At 38.1% G+C, this 18,279-nt stretch overlaps 1 protein-coding gene across 1 annotated transcript in view; it reads left to right on the top strand.

Moving 5' to 3' along the window:
* The window catches only part of LOC107295498 (dystonin), a gene marked incomplete at its 3' end in the record, with an annotated part of 132,679 nt that extends 114,415 nt beyond the window's left edge, over window positions 1-18,264 (top strand). The window contains 8 exon segments of the mRNA XM_015824813.1: window positions 8,133-8,245; window positions 8,361-8,467; window positions 9,868-9,987; window positions 11,004-11,099; window positions 11,200-11,327; window positions 14,718-14,811; window positions 16,481-16,635; window positions 17,802-18,264. Of these exon segments, the coding sequence (XP_015680299.1) occupies window positions 8,133-8,245; window positions 8,361-8,467; window positions 9,868-9,987; window positions 11,004-11,099; window positions 11,200-11,327; window positions 14,718-14,811; window positions 16,481-16,635; window positions 17,802-18,264 (1,276 nt within the window).
* Between the last annotated feature and the right edge of the window lie 15 nt (window positions 18,265-18,279).

Genomic DNA, 18,279 nt, shown 5'->3' with positions numbered 1-18,279 from the left:
TTCCTTCCTTCCTTCCTTCCTTCCTAGACATTATCGTAAGAACATGATTATGCCTTGCTGTGAAAGAACAATTCTGAATGTATTGAAAGTAGCTATGTATATAGCTTTCTTAAAGCTAGTTTTTCTGAATTAAATGGCATCTCTTACGAATCTAGTTTAACAAATTGATTGGATCTAACTGCTGAGGTATAACTACTGTATATAGCCAGGCCATACAGAACAATGACATAACATTTACTTTTGTAAGTATGGGAATACAGATAGTCTCCAACTTAAACTAGTTTTTTTAGTGATTGTTTGGAGTTAAAACAGCACTGAAAAAAGTGATTTATGACATGTTTTCACACTTATGGCTGTTGCAGCATCCCCATGGTCACGTGATCAAAATTCAGGTGTTTGGCAACTGCCATATATTTATGACGGTTGCAGTCCCCTGGGGGGTCATGCAATCACCATCTGTAACCTTTCCAACTGGCTTCTGACAAGCCAAGTAAGTGGGGGGAAGCCAGATTCACTTAATGACCGTATGATTCACTTAACACCACAGTGATTCGCTTAGCAACTGTGGCAAAAAAGGTCATAAAATGTGGCAAGACTCCCTTATCTGCCTTGCTTAACAACAGAACTTCTGGGCTCTTGTGGTTCTGAATTGAGGACTACCTGTATTGTGTTATTGTATTGTCATAATAATTACCCTTCACTGATGCCTGAAGTCCATAAAGGCATCTGAGGTTATCAGTATTGGGGTTTAAAAAAATATCATAGGATCGAGAAGCTAGAATACTGGCTATGTCTCAGATGGAATCTGGTAGGATATGAAATTGAGCCTATCAAAATCTGGAGTTTATAGTCTTCCCCCGAACTTAGCTATATTTTTATTGATACATATAGGTTATTTTTGTTAGCTTAGGCTTTTAGTTGAGTATTCATGTATACATTCACTTAGAACAGGAACAGGACATTATACCTGAGCCAGACAACATCAATTGTATTTTATGTACCCGTAATATACTCTTATATCCTAACAAACTTCACTTGTATTAACTAATTAGCTCTGGGTGTGTCTGGATTGGTTACTGTCCCTACCTGTTCTCCAACAAAGTTACTGTACGTGAGAGAAATGTGCCTGCAGGGCAGTATTTGAATATTCTGGATATTTGCCTATGAATACTTACTAGTAAATATTACTGTGATATATGTGGCTGTATTTATTGCTTTTGCTTCTCGGGAAAAAACAAAATTATAAAGTTAAAAAACTGGAGTAGAAGTTAAGGAACTTTTAAACATATTTGCAAAACAATTGATACCAGAATTATATAAAAAAATGCATGAGTGCTAAACAGGGATTTCATTTCCTTTATGAACTAGAAATCTGTGTTAACTATATTAAGCAATGAGGTTAAGAATGAGGTGAAAGACCTAGTAAATTATAACTTTTTGGATGAAACAGTTGCCCAGTAAAGTACTTTTACAATTAAGGGTGCCTTGAAGTATTATGATTCCAGCTCAATCAACGCTTCATTTTAAAAATATTTCGACTGTTGATTGTTTATTACTGAATCAAATATAATAAAAATGGTTTTTTTTGAAAACTTACATTACAGATGTTCCTACTGTAATTGTACACACAGGTTGCTTATTTAGCCATACTTTACATCTCCAGAAATTATTGTAAATTATTGTTACATTTATAAAAGCTGGCAAAGCTTCTGGTCTGGTTGGCTACCTCAGCCGCACATAAACGGCTGAGTTACAACAATTCATTTAGTGACCGTTCAAAGTTACAATGGCACTGAAAATAGCGACTTAGGACCGTTTTTCACAGTTACAACCATTGCAGCATCCCTGTGATCATATTATCAAAATTCAGATCCTTGGCAATTGATTCATATTGCTTGTCATGTGATCCCCTTTTGTGACTTTCTGAAGAGCAAAGTCAATGGAGAAGCCAGGTTCACTTAACAACTATGTTACTAACATAACAACAGCAATGAGTCACTTAATAACTGCCAAGAAAGGTCGTAAAATGGGGGCAACACTCACTTAAAAAGGTTTCACTTAGCAACAGAAATTTTGGGTTCAATTGTCATAAATCGAGGACTACCTGTACTGTTGGAGATCTGTAATGATGCCTTTTAAAATAAGGCATTTCCTACTTCCACCAAAGTGTGTATAACTGATTTTGAAGCCTAGCAAAGGGTCTGCAGACTGAAAGCTCATGTCTGATTTCTTTTTTAAACAGTCATGCAAAAATATTGATAGGGACCTTGGCAGATAAATTGTAGATGAAATCGCAGGGGCATGGTGTTACAAATGTTCCTTTTCCTCTGGGGTCAGTTTCAGTTGGCTGTGGTGATGAGATTCAGCCTTAAACTTTGCAGATTTCAACGGGGAATGATAATCTTCCAGGTCCTAGTTAATATCTATTGCAGTATAAGAGTTGCTTTGGATAGTCAGATGGGCAGCATATAAATTTAATAATAATTTATTTTTGCATGAAGCTACTGAGTGAGTTCATCTGCAGGCATCCAGACTGAGATCATCAAAATGCAGAAGAGACAGCGTAGTAGTGTAAGTCCTGTTTCAATGTGTCAGCCTTGCAAGATAATCCAGGCAAGAAAGTCACCCATAAGTACTAGCTCTAACTTTATTGTAAGGTTACATAAACACATTCTTTCAAGTCTGAAAGTACATCTCTTCCCTCTTGCCTTTACAATCCAATACACTAGGGAGGGTCTCTTCTGAGAAGTTTACCATGCCCGCATTCGTTCTGTGGACTTAGCTGCCTCTTATCTAACCATTATCTAGTCTGCAGCTCTTAATCCTGTCTCCTTAGGCCATTCCAATGTAGCATTACACATTGTCTGGATCCTAACAGGGTCTAAATGAGGAGCAACAATCTTAAGTTAAAACCTGATGAGATCAAGTGGCTTTGTATTTCTTTACAGAGATTTACTATCTTTAATTCTTGGTAGTTACACCTCCCTTGTAAGTAAATTGGGGTTCTTCCTAGAATTTTATTAAGTAGAAGCTTTGGCCAAGAGAGTCTTTGAACAAATCCATCTCGCACACCAATTGTATCTTTCCTACATAGGGAGGCCCTTTTTATGGTTATCCATGTCTTAGTCAGCACCTGTTTGGATTACTAGAATACACTGTACATGGAACTATTCTTGAAGGCCATACAGAAGGTTCAGGATTGTGTTAGTGTAAGAAGCTATGAGCATATTTGTTTTGCTCACTTAACACCACTAGTTTGCAAACTGCACTAGTGACTAGATGCAATTCTGGGTGCAATTCTAGGTGTTGGTTGTCACCTATCAAATCCTACATAAGTTAGGGCCTAAATATTTATGGGTTGCCCCTGCCCATCCAGTAAGATCTGGCAACATTCCCAGTAGATGTGCCTGCCCTTCTGAAATCCATACAATCTCAATTTAGCTATGTTCCCATGAAACTGTGAAGGTTTGGTTCTATAAGCAGCCCCAGAGCGAGGTAGATTCTGAACCTGTTCCCTGCTAAAAAAAATTTTTTTTTACAAGTTATGTGGTTTGTTTTGTTGTTTTTCCCAGTGAGAATGCTTGGTAATTTTGGGGGTATGTTGTTATTGTTATTTTAATTTTTCCATTTTGTAAGCTATCTAGAGTTTAATTTGTGATTGAGATGGCCTTTAAGTCTGGATGGAAAGGTGGACGACTAACGACCAATCTTTGATTATTTATTTTACACAAACAGGTTTTATAAGAGGTCATTAAACACAATATTGAAATGAAGAATGGTGGTATCATCAGATGTGGAGGGGGGGAAAGCAGTTGATAGACTACAGTGGAAATTTTTAATAAACTTTTGACTAAATACAGATTTGTTCCTTTTAATTAAATTAATAAGAGACACTGTAACCATTCTTTCAGCGTTACTATACATGGAGCCAACTATATATCTGTAATGAGGCCTTATGAAACCCATTAATATTATTTTATTTTTAATTAGATATTGGAACTATTGACCTGCTTCATTTGATAAACAGAAGACAATAGCTGAGGTTGAATACAGACTATTTTTATATTCCCAAGCTGAGGAAATGTTTAACCTGTGTTCACTGACATCAAAATAAATAGGGTTATAAGACTGAGAATTCTAGAAAAAAACACTACTGTTTTGAAAACTATAGACATGTATTGCCAGTGTTAGATTACTAAGTCAGACAGAGAATATTGTCTGCATACATTTTAATGTATGTATTCAGTTCTCTTAAAATGGCAGTTTCCAATCTATACCAGATTTGGATTTTACCTGTCTGTGTGGTACCAGTGAGATTTAGTCAATAACTCATGTATAAGTGCCAGGTTTATAGAAAGTTTCTTTTGAGAAGTATTTCTTAACCAAGACACCAAGAATGACTGAAGAATTTTATATACATTTCTTATTAGGAAATGGTTGTCCCAAAAGAATGAAGTTTCTTAGATTCTATTTTCTTAATCCATGTGGTTAGATAATCTATAACAGTGGTGGCGAACCTATGGCACGGGTGCCAGAGGCGGCACTCAGAGCCCTCTCTGTGGGCACAGGTACCATGCCCCGGAGATGGCAACTGTCCCTCTTCCACCAGCCGCCTGCTAACTCGCCAAGGTCCCATGTGGCTGGATGCATCCCGGCATGGCTGGTTCTCCCCCCCCGTCCCGTCCCTCCTGGCCTCGCATGCTCTCCTTTTCCCAGGTACAACCCACTGCATCGCCTCCTCAGCTGTCGGCCGGCCATCCAGCTCAGAGGCGGCTTCTTTGAACTGCTGGCGGCGGGCTGCGGAACCCCAGAGTGCACCAATTGAGGGGCCAGCAGGCTGTGGTTGCTGACGGACACCGTCGCCCCCCATGCGCTCGCTGGCCTGTGTGTGCAGGGGCCAATGGTGTCAGGCAGCAGCCGCCCCGGCCCTTGCCTTTCCCCATGGCAATGGCACCCCACCCTGCCTCACCACACCCCACAGGACAAGCCTCCTGCCTATCGCCCCACTTTCCAGAGACCCCCTGGATCTCTCCCAACCCTGCCCACCCCCCCAGAGGCATCCCTCCCCATGAGCAACATTGAGGTGACCACGCCCACCTTGGCCACACCCATCCAATCTGCCATGCCCACCACAGCCATGCCCACCCAGTGGGCCATGCCCACCTGGCACCCGGCGATAAATAAGTGGAGTTTGGGCACTCAGTCTCTAAAAGGTTCGCCATCACTGATCTATAATTTTAAAAGGGCCAAAATCAAACAATATTTGGAAGAAAGATACCTTATTCTGAGTATGACAATCACGATACAAGCAATTTGTTATGTTTTCTCCCTGCTCTTTCCCTTTCTTTGAGTTCATATATTTTCTTCGGCAGGAAATTGGTTTAGTAAGAAATCTGCTATAGAATGACTTGCACTTATAAAGACTGGATAATGCATATTTACAATAAGTACATCATAGATGTGTTTTCGACATGTATTTTATCATCACTGGAAAGCTTTAATAATTAACAGAAATACTATTCGTGTATAAATACAGTATATAGATGTGCACTTTTTAAATATCCTTTTAGGATAGGTACCAGGGTTATCTTAGATATACGGTACTATATTATTTATAAAATGAGGCTGAAGATAATTGTAACTAATATTAACATTTTAAATGATGGTTAGTACCAATAATAAAGTGAAAGAGACAAATATTTTCTTCTGTCTGATTTTTCTTTGGGGGGGACATTTCCCTATGCATTTATTGAGGTAAGTAATTTGCAGAGTTTCACTACATACAACAACTAGAGAGATAATAGATTTGACATTTGTAATACAAACGTGGTTGCCCTTGGAGTCACTTGATGTTGCAGAGCAAATTTCAGCTTGCCTCTTCTTGAATTAAAGAAAAACATTCTGCATTGCAGTCTGTTTATGTGGCAGTGGCATTTTCTTTTCACTAAAAAGATAGCAAATATATTACAACTTGCCCTTTCTTGTTTTTGAAAAACTGGCAGCTGAATAGGCATAGTTGAGTTTTGCATATCACAAGTTGCTTCATTACAAGCAACATGTGTGAAATGTCTCAGAAGTCAGCAGAATCAGAGGAACATCTGTATGTTTTTAGATAGATTTCACCCCTTTTGCAGCTTCACACAGTGTTCGTTTGTTTCAAAATATATCCTTGTTTATTAATCTGTTAGTGGCACAAAAGATACAAAAGGCCTATTTTTTCAAATCTACCATTGTTATAATGAATTTTATCGTTCATTATCTGAGTGTTGTATCCGAAGATATTGTTTTCATAAATCAATTGAAGGAAGTAATAACTTTTAAAGTTTAAATTTGGTAGGTTGGGGCTAATAGTGTGCTAATTGCAGGGCTTGGACTTTTTGCTGATACCTTTGATTGAAGTCCTCTTTTTTAAAAAAAAAATCAGTAGAGATTTCCCACTGTTTAAGGAATTAACGGCCAAAGCATACTTCAGCCAGAAACTGAAGAAATAATAATAATAATAATAATAATAATAATAATAATAATAATAATAATAATAATAATAATAATAATAATAATAATAATAATGGCAGCAGCAGCAGCAGCAGCAGCAGCAAAAGGCAGCCTTGCTAGGAACTGCTTCCATCCTGTGACGATATCTGTAATACCATCAAACATCCACATCTGCCTATCCCAGGTCCTGGGTAAGGACTCGATATGTAGACAAAAATGCCAAATCCAGTCTGAACATCTGGCTGACTGTGCGATGATCAATCATCAATAATAATAATAATAATAATAATAATAATAATAATAATAATAAAAGTTGGAAGGGACCTTAGAGGTCATCTAGTCCAATCCCCTGCTCAGGCAGGAAACCCTATATATTAGGGTAATGTCTTTAATGATTGGACGAATGGAGGTGACTGTAAGCTGAAATGTATGATGATTATCATTAGGAAAAGGATTATCATCCCACCCATTTTAGAATTGGAAAACTATATTTCCTTAATTTTTAGACAGCACTGTGTCCTCAGGCTCAATTTCTCTTATCACTAACTAGCATGGTTAGAGGCAAGGGCTTGTTGGAGTTGCAGATATAGAAAACATCTGGACATCATATTTTCCACTCCTATCTTAGTTCCTTTTTTTCTGATGGTTGTTTCCCCCCACCTATGTCTTTCTATCACATGAATGGTCAGGATTCTTTTTAGCTCATTCGGGAGAAGATGGAGTGACAAGATAGGGAGAAATTGAACTAAGCATGCTGAAGGTGGGGAGGGGAGGGGGAGAAGAAGGAGAGGAAGAGAAAGGAGGAGGGGAAGGAGGAGGGGAAGAAGAAGGAGGAGGAGGAGGAGGAAGAGGAGGAAGAAGGAGAAGAAGAAAAGAAGAAGAAGAAGAAGAAGAAGGAGAAGAGGAAGGAGAAGGAGAAGGAGAAGAAGAAGAAGAAGAAGAAGAAGAAGAAGAAGAAGAAGAAGAAGAAGAAGAAGAAGAAGAAGAAGAAGAAGAAGAAGAAGAAGAAGAAGAAGAAGAAGAAGAAGAAGAAGAAGAAGAAGAAGAAGAAGAAACAATAACAACAAAAACTTGTATGCAGCCGTCCTCTCAACAGCTGTGGGTGACATGAGAAAGAAACTACACTTAAAAGCATTAAAACATAAGAGATATATAAAAAAAGTTGGCAAGCATGATGAAGCAGGGAATTTCATTAGAGTAAGACAAGTCCATCATAAGATGTAGTTTTACGATCTCATCATTTTGAACCACCCTCTCCTCAAAATGTTGCCCACCACTTACTTTTCCTATCTACAAAAGGCAGAAGAGGTGAGGCACGTCTTGTTAATTGTAAGATATCCAGACATAATGTTTTGGAATGACAAGGGATTCTGATCTCAACCAGTGACTTCTCTATGTAAAACACTGGAAGTTTCCACTCCTCTGCCTTTCCCTTGTGATAAAAACCTATTTCCTAAAACCTAAATCATTCTTTTTCAGAGAGAAAAGTCTGACTGGGACCTGAAAAGTTGAAATGTAGGGCCCATTTCCTCTGAAGTAATAACCTTTCCCTTGAAAACCTATCCCATATTCAAAAATAAATGAACATCACTGCTCACGTATTGCCCTCTAAAACCAGATTACATTCTTTTCTTTTACAGGCCGGACCTGGTAGACATGAATACTGTTGCTGTTCAAAGCAACCTTGCAAATTTAGAGCATGCTTTTTTTGTAGCTGAAAAACTTGGAGTTGCCAGGCTTTTGGATCCTGAAGGTGAGTTGATGAATTGAAAATACTGTTGATTGACAGGCTTCAAAAAGCTTGATAGAAAGCCTGATGTTGTGGTATCTGTATTGTAAAGATTGCCTTATCCACTTGTACACTTTAGATGTCAATGTCTCCTCGCCAGATGAGAAATCAGTAATCACTTATGTATCATCACTTTATGATGCATTTCCCAAAGTACCTGAAGGTGGTGAAGGCATCAGTGCACATGTAAGTAAGAAACTAGTTTTATACACTCAGAACAATTTTTAGGCAGAAATACTGAAATGTTATGTAAAGTTAAGAGTGTGGCTGTTTCATTGGGGCTCAAAGCTTATATAACTGCTAGTTCCTGTAGAAAACAACTTGAATAACAATAGGTCATAGAATGATAGTACTAAGAAGTGAGAACTCTCCCTTTGGTCATACTTCCTCCATGCAGGGTAGTTGAGTCCACTTCCTTTTTCAGATGCCGCGTTCTGTTGGGTTTACCTGATATTTAGGCTGTTGAGCAGGGCATGTTGAAATGAGTCCTCACGGACATGATGCTGATTAAAGTGTATCATGAAATTAGCAACTGGGTTTATGAGTAATTTTGGGGACCTATTCTTCAAGCCCATTCATTAGAGCAGCATTCCCCAACCTTTCCGGGTTGACAGCCTGGGGAAGGGAGGGAAGAGGGGATGGTTTTGTGTGAGGGGCAAGCACGCACACATGCACACAGCTTCATTTGTGTGAGCAGTGAGTGGAGTGTAAGCACCGGTGCTGGCCACTTGCATGAATCAAGCTGTGCACATGTGCACATCAGCCCACCACTCACATGGCCTGGTTGCGAATAGGTAATGGCCCAGTAGTGGGCCGTGGCCCACAGATTGGGGACCCCTGCAGTAGAGCATAGCCATGTGTGGGGAAAAAATGCATATAGGCCTGATGTGATAGAGTTATGAAGTTAAAAATAGGTCACTAGGGCAGGGGTCCCCAAGCCCCAGTCTGTGGACCGGCACCGGGCTGCACAAACAAGCAAAACCTCATCCGCAGGATGCAGGCAGTACCACGCCCCCTCCAGTCCACGGAAAAACCTCTCTCCATGGAACCGGTCCCTGGTGCCCAAAAGGTTGGGGACCTCTGCACTAGGGGAAAAAAGGGAAAAAAGAAGAAAAAGGTAAGAGAAGGATATTGACAGAAGAGGGCTTCAAAAAAAATGTATAGCGCTTACAGTAAGGCTGGACTGCTTCTCAAAGTAAGTAAGGGAAGTGCTGGGAGTAAAGCTAGAAATCAAGTGAACGGTAGATAAGAGAACTAAAATCAGATAACAGAAGAATACATGGTTTACAAGTACATATAGATGCTATAAAGGAGAACTTAAGAGTGGGCAAAATCTCATACTGAGTACAGGAGAGGAGGAGAATTTGAATCAGGAGCCCAAGAGGTATAGGCCTGGAAGATCCAGTGTCTGCACTGGTATTCAAAAATTGCTTGCAAAGAAGACTTTGCCAATTCAAATTGTAATTTTTGCTATCACTTTAGGACTAAGTTAGATAGAGCTTGATGGTTGCTTAGCTATAATGCAACAGATACAATTGACAAGCAAAGTCTTTACAATTGGTGTGCTACTTTATTGCTTCTCTTAGGATGTTGAAGTCAAATGGATTGAATACCAGAATATGGTGAACTACCTCATCCAATGGATTAGGCACCATGCCACAATAATGATTGACAGAGCATTTCCAAACAATCCTGTAGAACTCAAGGTGATTTTTTCTCTTTTGTTTATATTGCCAGAATACAGTTTTTAAAGAATATTAGGTTCTACTCCTTTAGAGTACTCACCTATTCATGTATAGTGATCCACAAAACTCCCATGTCCTTTAAATTACAGAAATGGCAGTGCTGGAGCATAAAATATTTGATTCAAGATTCAGAATCTGCTCAAAGCCAGTTCCCGCACAATAGACAGTGGGTATAGGAGAGAGTGAAGTAAATTTGCTCAGCACAGCTCTTCTGAGAACTTAAGGGGCTGGCATAGTTTGCACTGTTACATGTCCCTTGATGTAAAAATGCTGGAAGCTATTATGTCAGAGAGAATGTTAGGTTAAATTCCTTCTCCCCTCTCATGCTATTTTCCTACAAACATAGTTTTTATGCGTGAAGTTCTCACCGATGGATTATCTTCTATCCTTATCACATGATCCTGAGATGGGTGGCTATATAAGTTTGATAAATAAATCAATCCTCAGTCAATCTACTGTTAGTCACGTGGCGATGGAAAAAAACTGGGTTTCTGATCAACTATGTATAATCAGTGATTTTAGATATTAGAATCTTGGGAAGGAGCCACAAATCTAAACACAATATTCATGTAAAGATTAAGCAATAAAGGGTATCTCCCTGGCTTGGAGGCATTAGAATGCATTTTAATCTGAGGCTGCGCAAGCCACTGCCACAACTAACACAAATTTAATGGTTTGGATTCTTGTCCAGTTCATAAAAGAGACATCAAACAGAATCCTGTGCAGCATTTAACTGTGGGGATTACATCCAAGAACACCAGCGGGTAGAAGATTTAAGTTAACCTTGGACTTAAAAGAACCAAGATAGCAAGGGAAAGCTGAATGAGAGACATACGGTTTAATTCTCTTTTTTTCTTGTAAATCCATATATTTTGTTGTTGATATTAAGTAAATTAGACAATTTGGTTTCACAGTGATGAGCATGACAAGTTTTTATAAGCCTTAGTAGATCAGAATATCTGTTTGTTTTCCTTTAGGCACTTTATAACCAGTATTTACAATTTAAGGAAACAGAAATTCCACCAAAGGAGATAGACAAATCAAAAATCAAGCATCTATATAAATTACTAGAGGTAAGCTACATTGTGTGGACTGGTGCAGGCTGGATTTATTTCTCATTTTTATGCTTGATTTGGTTTCTCAATTTTATGCAATTATTTCTTGCCTTCAAAGGTTTGGATTGAGTTTGGGCGTATCAAGCTTCCTCAAGGCTACCACCCAAATGACATTGAAAAAGAATGGGGAAAGCTAATTATTGCTATGTTGGAAAGAGAAAAGATGCTTCGACCAGAAGTTGAAAGGTGGGCTGATTATTTGTTTTATGGGCATGTTATCCCTGCCGGGTTGAAACTGCTCAATAGAATGCATTACATAATAGGCAGAGACACTTTAAACTTGAAACAGAGGCAGTCAAAATTTCCTTTGTAGAAATGAATTGTCGGGTGAGGCTCATTAATTGAATATTGCTTTTAAATTGAACAAATATCTGTACTTACGCTTAATTTTATTCATATAATTATCAAGCAAGCTTATGCAGAGTTCTGTATTAAATAGCAAGTATGTAACTATAACCTTGTCTGATGTTTTGCCCATCAGAATTTGGACAATTTGGATAATTCCAGTTATCAAACATTGCTTGCAGTAAACAGTTTTCTCAAGGTTTATGTTTCAGTCCCGACCAACGTTTATTATGGTCACAGATCAGCAAACAGTAGTTAATACTTTCTGAAGTTTGCCAGGGCAATTATAGGATTGAGTTTGCTGCCACCATCTTTTTCTCAGAAGCCTCAGGAGAGTTAAAAAAAAAAAAGTGGCAGTTACCCCGTCTGAGATGGTAGACCAAGTCTCTTGGAAGGGTAGATTGGTAGATTGCCTCAGAGCTTTATGCCATGGTATCTGCTGAAGGAAATTCATACCGATGCCAAGGACATTGTGTGCCATGAAGTCAAAGCAAACAGGCTGACTCCCCAAGGCCACGTGCAGTCTTGGGAATCTTTTCAGGACTGCTTGAGCCTCCTGGATAATTAAGAGAATTCGCATTATGTTCCCTACTATTCTGAGGCAGAGAAGAAATGAAAGTTGTACCCTAAGCCAGAGGTCCCCAACCTTTTGTGGAGAAAGATTTTTCCACGGACCGGAGAGTGCATGATTTTGTGTGCTGGCTGCATCCCACGAATGGGGCTTTGCTTGTTTGTGTGGACCAGTTGCTGGCATGGCGTGGCCTGGTACTGGTCCATGGACCGGGGTTGAGGACCCCTGCCCTAAGCGCCCAAATAAATTTAATAATGAAAAATAATGAATTCCCTATCCTGTTTCAAGGGAAAAAAATGAAAATCTTGCTTTGGCCAATATTTGAGACAATGGCTTTGCCCATTCCACTGGTTTTCATGCTCATCTTAAGTTTGATGCTTGCCCTTCAAGAATTATGACTGATATTTGTTACTACTGCAATATCCATTGTGTAGAAAGTAAACCAGCAAGGGTTTAGAGATTGGTTATTCTCTAAAGGCTGAGTTGTCAACAGCAGGTGAGATTGTCTCAAGCTTCTGTTGTTACCATACTATTCGTTTTGTATCAAAATATTTTTTTCTATATATATTTTGACTGGTTGTGGACCTTAACCTGTTAATATTTTATCTTATGTATTAAAATTTCTCTCTCAGATTACACAACCAAGAAACCTTTAGTTTGCCTTTTGATCTCTCTGACTTTGTCCAGATTTGCTTCCAGCTTAACGAAGCAAGAGAGCAAAGGCCTTACCCTGTTCATTCAGGGCTTTGTTTCTTCTTTACATGGTAACCAAAGGGACCCCTCCTCCCACTTCTGTATGTTAATTATTTGCCTCAGTATATATTGTGTTTATTAGGAAAACAAAAAGTTGGGGTAATCTGCGATCATAATTGGTAGGAAGGGGACTTGATAGGCAGAGAGGGGAGGGACCTCGCTTGAGGTCTGTGGGGAAATGGATTAGTTTGAAGGGCCAGCTAGAAGTTCCTCATCCCTGATGCTCATGGAAATGGTGCTGTGCCTCAACCCAGGTGTAGTATTTATTTTCTCCCATTATTAAGTCCATCTTTTTCATCTTGTCTGTTGTCTTATCTAAAGAAGTTTCTGTTATGAGGGGAAATTAGGAAACATTAACCATGTTTAAGAAGATGCATTAAAAGGCTTTGCTAGATACTCTGTATTTGGGTTGCAAAAGTCCATTTGATCACTAGATGTGAGCAAAGAGTTTTGAGTTTGCTCTATCTTTGCTTTCATCATTTTCATACAGGATAAGCTTTATCACAGTTTTCATATATGATAAGCCTAGTCTTAACAGTTTAAAATAGCATTAATATAAACTGGGGGTCAGTTACAGAATAGGGATTTGTTGAACAATAAGATTCATTATAAAATAATCTGCTGTTAAAGGAAGTGTAGTGCTGAAGGAGAAGCAGCCTCAATTTCCTTAACGAAATAAAGACTATAATAAGGGTAATAATAAACTTAAAAGAATTCTAATGGTGGGATATAATATTGATACTCCTTGCCAGCAAGAAATCAGAACACCTGATGTGTTGACTGGCATTTTTGCTTGTACACGTGCAAAATCTTTTTAATGCCAAACAGTCAAAATAAAGATTCTACCACATTTTATAGAAAAAATTAGAGCAGTCAGTAAACCAGCATTGCTAGCCGATTGCAAAAATAACCATTGACTCTGCAGTTCTGATCTTTTTATCCCAATAAATGCACAGTGAATCTGTTTAAATAGAACAAAAACATTTATAAATACATTCTTAATTTGAATTCTCTGCAAAGTAGTTTGTGCAAGATGAGCTATAGTCCTGGTCCTGTTTTGGCTGTAATATAAGCAATTATCGAAAGCACATGAAGTTGGAGCATAGCAGGATCAAAATGAAGACAGACCATTGTTATCCCATGTAAAAGCAAATATGAATATAATGAATCATTTCATTTAAAAAAAATACTGCAACTCTATAAAATGACTATTGATCAATTTTTTTTTTACATATTGGAGTTGCAGATCTTTAAAAGTAAGATCTGCTTATCCTGTCCCATATCAGTTAGGTTTCTGAGATTGGATGACAGTTACCTAAAGGTATTTGGCACTTTTCCTTCAGTGTTAACGCCCTAATCATTCTGATTAGTCCCTACTTGTACAGGCACTTAAAGCTGGAGAAGCCAAGCCCACATTGGCATATATAGCTGAAGGCAAAATCTGAAGAGGAATCAGAATAATATTTACAGGGTTTTGAATATGCACACTAAAGTCTATTTAAGGATGCAATGGTGGAACTGCTCTTAAAGCTAACTCCTTTCTGATAGCTGTGCACATTTGCAGGCATTCTGCTTTTTTCAGTTTTCAAACAACCAAGAAGCTTTCTGGCTATGAAAAATGAATGCTAACAGTTATGGCTACCAGAGTAGTGACTCTTTTAGTAATAGCACTAGTACCCGAACCAGCATTGATTCTAATGAAAACTTCGTATCTGTTAACTGTGGTCCAACTCTTGCTAATTCGTGTATAAGCTTCGGCAATGGTCCAATGGAAGGATCCAGGTAGGTTTTGACATTACATTGCAGAATTTGGTTCAGTTTTATTTGGTAACAGTTAATACTACTTTACTGTATGGAGAAAGGCATAATCAGCTTTATGGGACCTGTCTTAACTTTGATGTCTTTAGGTTAGATATGCTGCAGCAAATTGCAAACAGAGTTCAGCGGGACAGCCTGAATTGTGAAGACAAGCTAATGCTTGCTCGAAATGCTATGCAGTCAGTAAGTAGTTTTGAATATCTAGTTTTGTTTACTTTTTTTCTTTATTGAAAACCCATGTGGATTATTGGATAAAAAATAGAAGGACAGCATCTTTGTTTAGATCTTGTACAATTAGATACTTACCCGATGGGCAAAACAAATCACACTCTATGGCTTCAGGCTTTGCCTTTTTAAAACAGGAATTATGATAACCGTTTTCAGAATTATTTGGAAGATGAGAAGAATTATCTGTACTTATTAATAGCTCGTTTTGGAGTACCATAGACATCTATCATATGTCATCATGCATGCAATGAATTGACTAACAACATGATCTCCTTTTGCATATTATGCCACCTTTCTGGATTAAAAACATTTTAAAGTAGTATAAAGCTACTGTTTTAAATGCTTCAATCTTTGTCTGTGTCAATAAGGCATTGGGAACATATATTCTAAACATTTTTTAAGGGAACACAGTATATGCTTATTGTAATTTCACTGCAGTTTTGAAGGCTGTCAATAAACTTAGAGGAGGTAGAGAATGCTCAGGAATATTGTATCTGCCAGAAAGGAAAAACAAATGCTAGATGTGCATTAGTGTTAATAGGCATTATTATTTCAAGTTAAGACTATGGAGTGCGTTCCCACTATACATCCTGAATTTAATATTTGTTTTCAGTGTTCAAGAATAGATAAGCGTTTTTAAAATTGAAAATACATCAAAAATCAAGGAACTTAACAGCCCTGTACAAGTAAATGTCCGTAAGAGATTATACTTTTCTTTTTTGCATTGATAGCTGCCTTATGAAATTCATGTACTGTACTTATGGTAAATTTAAATTTTAAAATTTCAGAAAGCATGATGGCTCAGTGGTTAAAGATGCTGAGCTTGTCAGCTGGAAAGCTGACAGTCCGGGTTTGAGACCCAAGTGTTACATAACGGGGTGAGCTCCCATTACTTGCTCCAGCTCTTGCACACCTAATTTGAAAGCATGCAAATGCGAGTAGATAAATAGGTACCATTTTAGTGGGAAAGTAACAGCATTCCATGTGCCTTGGCTTACAGTCATGCTAACCACGTGACTGGCTCCCTTAGCTAAGAAACAGGGATGAGCACCACCCCCTAGAGTTGGAAATGATTGGACAGGGGAAACCTTTACCCTTACCTTTATGGTAAATTTCGTCTGGTAAAATGGAAAATCCAGTTGTCTCATGTTTTATCCAGTAAAAAAAAAATGCCTTTGTATCAATTTCAGAAAATAAGCAATCACGGCTGCTTAAGCAACCTTTTACAAAGCATTTTAATATAGAAAATAAAGTTAATTAATCACACTGATGGTAGTTTTCCAAAAGAGTTCTGTATGTTCAGGTACGTATTTCTGTTTATCTAAATGGGGAAGCCACTATTTAATTACACTACTGTTTTTGGAGAGAGCAATCTATATTGAAAATTTGGCTTGATGTAATAAATAGTTGATGGTCTAAAATTAAGCTGTTACAGATATATTTCATGATAATTGAAATATATACAATGTATTTTTCAGACATAAACATCTAAAAGATTTCTAAGTAAGCATAATTATTGTCTGTCCCCAAAAGGTTATTAGTGTAGAAGAACAGAAGTATCTCATGAAGAATTTATTTTCCAGTTAAATACATGTGTGATTTTCCCCCCCCTGTTTAAACTTAGGATAGAAAACGATTAGAAGCAGGCCTGCAGTTCCAGAATGAAGCTGAGATTGCAGGCTATCTACTTGAGTGTGAGAATCTTCTCCGCCAACAAGTTATGGATGCCCAGATTCTTACTGATGGAAAATATTATCAGGCGGATCAATTAGTCCAAAGGTATATACGTTAAGGTTGCTATTTAGGAATAGGAGCTCCTAGCTTGTTTCATGCCAGTGACTATTCTGTTCTTGGCAATTTCTGTAACTTTAACAGAAATTGGTTTGACTTACTTAGGTCTGTGTTCAAGTTGTTTAAACAATTTATTTAAACGATGCTAATTTTGACTTTAATTAGGATATCCATTCATCTATGCTAGAGTTAGAGAATGGTTTCAAAAGTAGTGCATAGATAATTCTGCTTTAAAGTCTGATTTCTGAAATCATTTCAGCTGCCCTGTAGCCCAGGGTAAGATAATTCTACCATATAATAATAAGTATTGTTTAGGATATCCCGTATTCAGCATGTGTCTCTAGCAATGTCTTTGGCTACTTTTATGACACGCTGCCAGTTATGTAAACATATATAAATGAGTGCTTCTGTAAATCAGAATTGGACAACTTTTTGGCCGTAAAATCTTCACCAGTTCCTAGGTAAGGCTAGTACCAGCAGGAACATTGCCATTGTCAGTCCTTTTGCTGGATAAAAAGAAAATCTCCCATTTCTCCTTTTTTTCTCAGTAAAAGCTATTCCCTGCAGCCTACCAAGCTGAGACCTCATGTTAGCGAGAGCACAATCTGCTCTGGGTGGTTTCCGGGGGCATATGTGTGGCTCACCTATAACAGGTTGACTTTTACTATCACGTGTGGACTAATATTGCTACCAGTATGTAGAACAGCCTTTTTGATTCTGTATGCATTTTTTCCCCATTAGTAGCCATATGGTTTGAGTCCTACTTTTATAGTCACTTTTGTACTTCCTTCTCAAAGATGCACAAATGATGTCTTAAACAAGCTGTCCTTTTCACATGAGAAGAGCATGTTTACAAGCATATTTAGGAATCGCATTTGAGATAAAACTGATTATACAGGCTTATTGGTCTTGTTATATGATTACATTTTACATCCAAAAACATACAGCTTGACATTACCATTATAGCATGAATGCATCAAATTTTTTGCAGTGCATAAAAGGCTTTATTGGAACAAATGGATCTAACTCTTTTATTATGATAGTTTATTTAATTCTGATTTCTATTATTATTTTTGACCGATGTTGTTCATGAAAATTCTGAGGCAATATCTAGACAATTTCTGTGGTGAATGCTTTTGTCTGTTTTAATGTAGGGTTGCAAAACTCCGAGATAACCTTATGGCCTTAAAAGCAGAGTGTTCTTCAATCTACAACAAAGGGAGAATACTAACAACAGAACAGACCAAGATGATGATATCAGGAATAACACAAAGCTTAAACTCAGGATTTGCACCAAGCCTAAGCCCTAATTTAAACTCTGGACTAAGTCAGGGTTTGTCTCCCTCCTTGACCTCATCCAGTCTGACGTCAGGTTTATCATCAGGCTTTTCCCCAAGAGTGACGCCAGCCATCACCCCAGCATACACTCCGGGCTTCCCACCACGGTTAATTCAAAGCTACATAACTGGAGTTGACACAGGTGCACTTCAAACACTCAAATTGACACAGATTCGGAAGCCTCTGATGAAATCGGCTTTCATTGATCAGAATTTAACAGAAGAAGAAGTCAATATGAAATTTGTCCAGGACCTCTTAAGATGGGTGGATGAAATGCAGGTAACATCTTGACGT

Source organism: Protobothrops mucrosquamatus, unplaced genomic scaffold, assembly GCF_001527695.2.
Source record: "Protobothrops mucrosquamatus isolate PMUCROS unplaced genomic scaffold, P.Mucros_1.0 scaffold2367, whole genome shotgun sequence".
Lineage (NCBI taxonomy): Eukaryota > Metazoa > Chordata > Lepidosauria > Squamata > Viperidae > Protobothrops > Protobothrops mucrosquamatus.
This window is presented reverse-complemented; position numbering and strand designations above follow the sequence as displayed.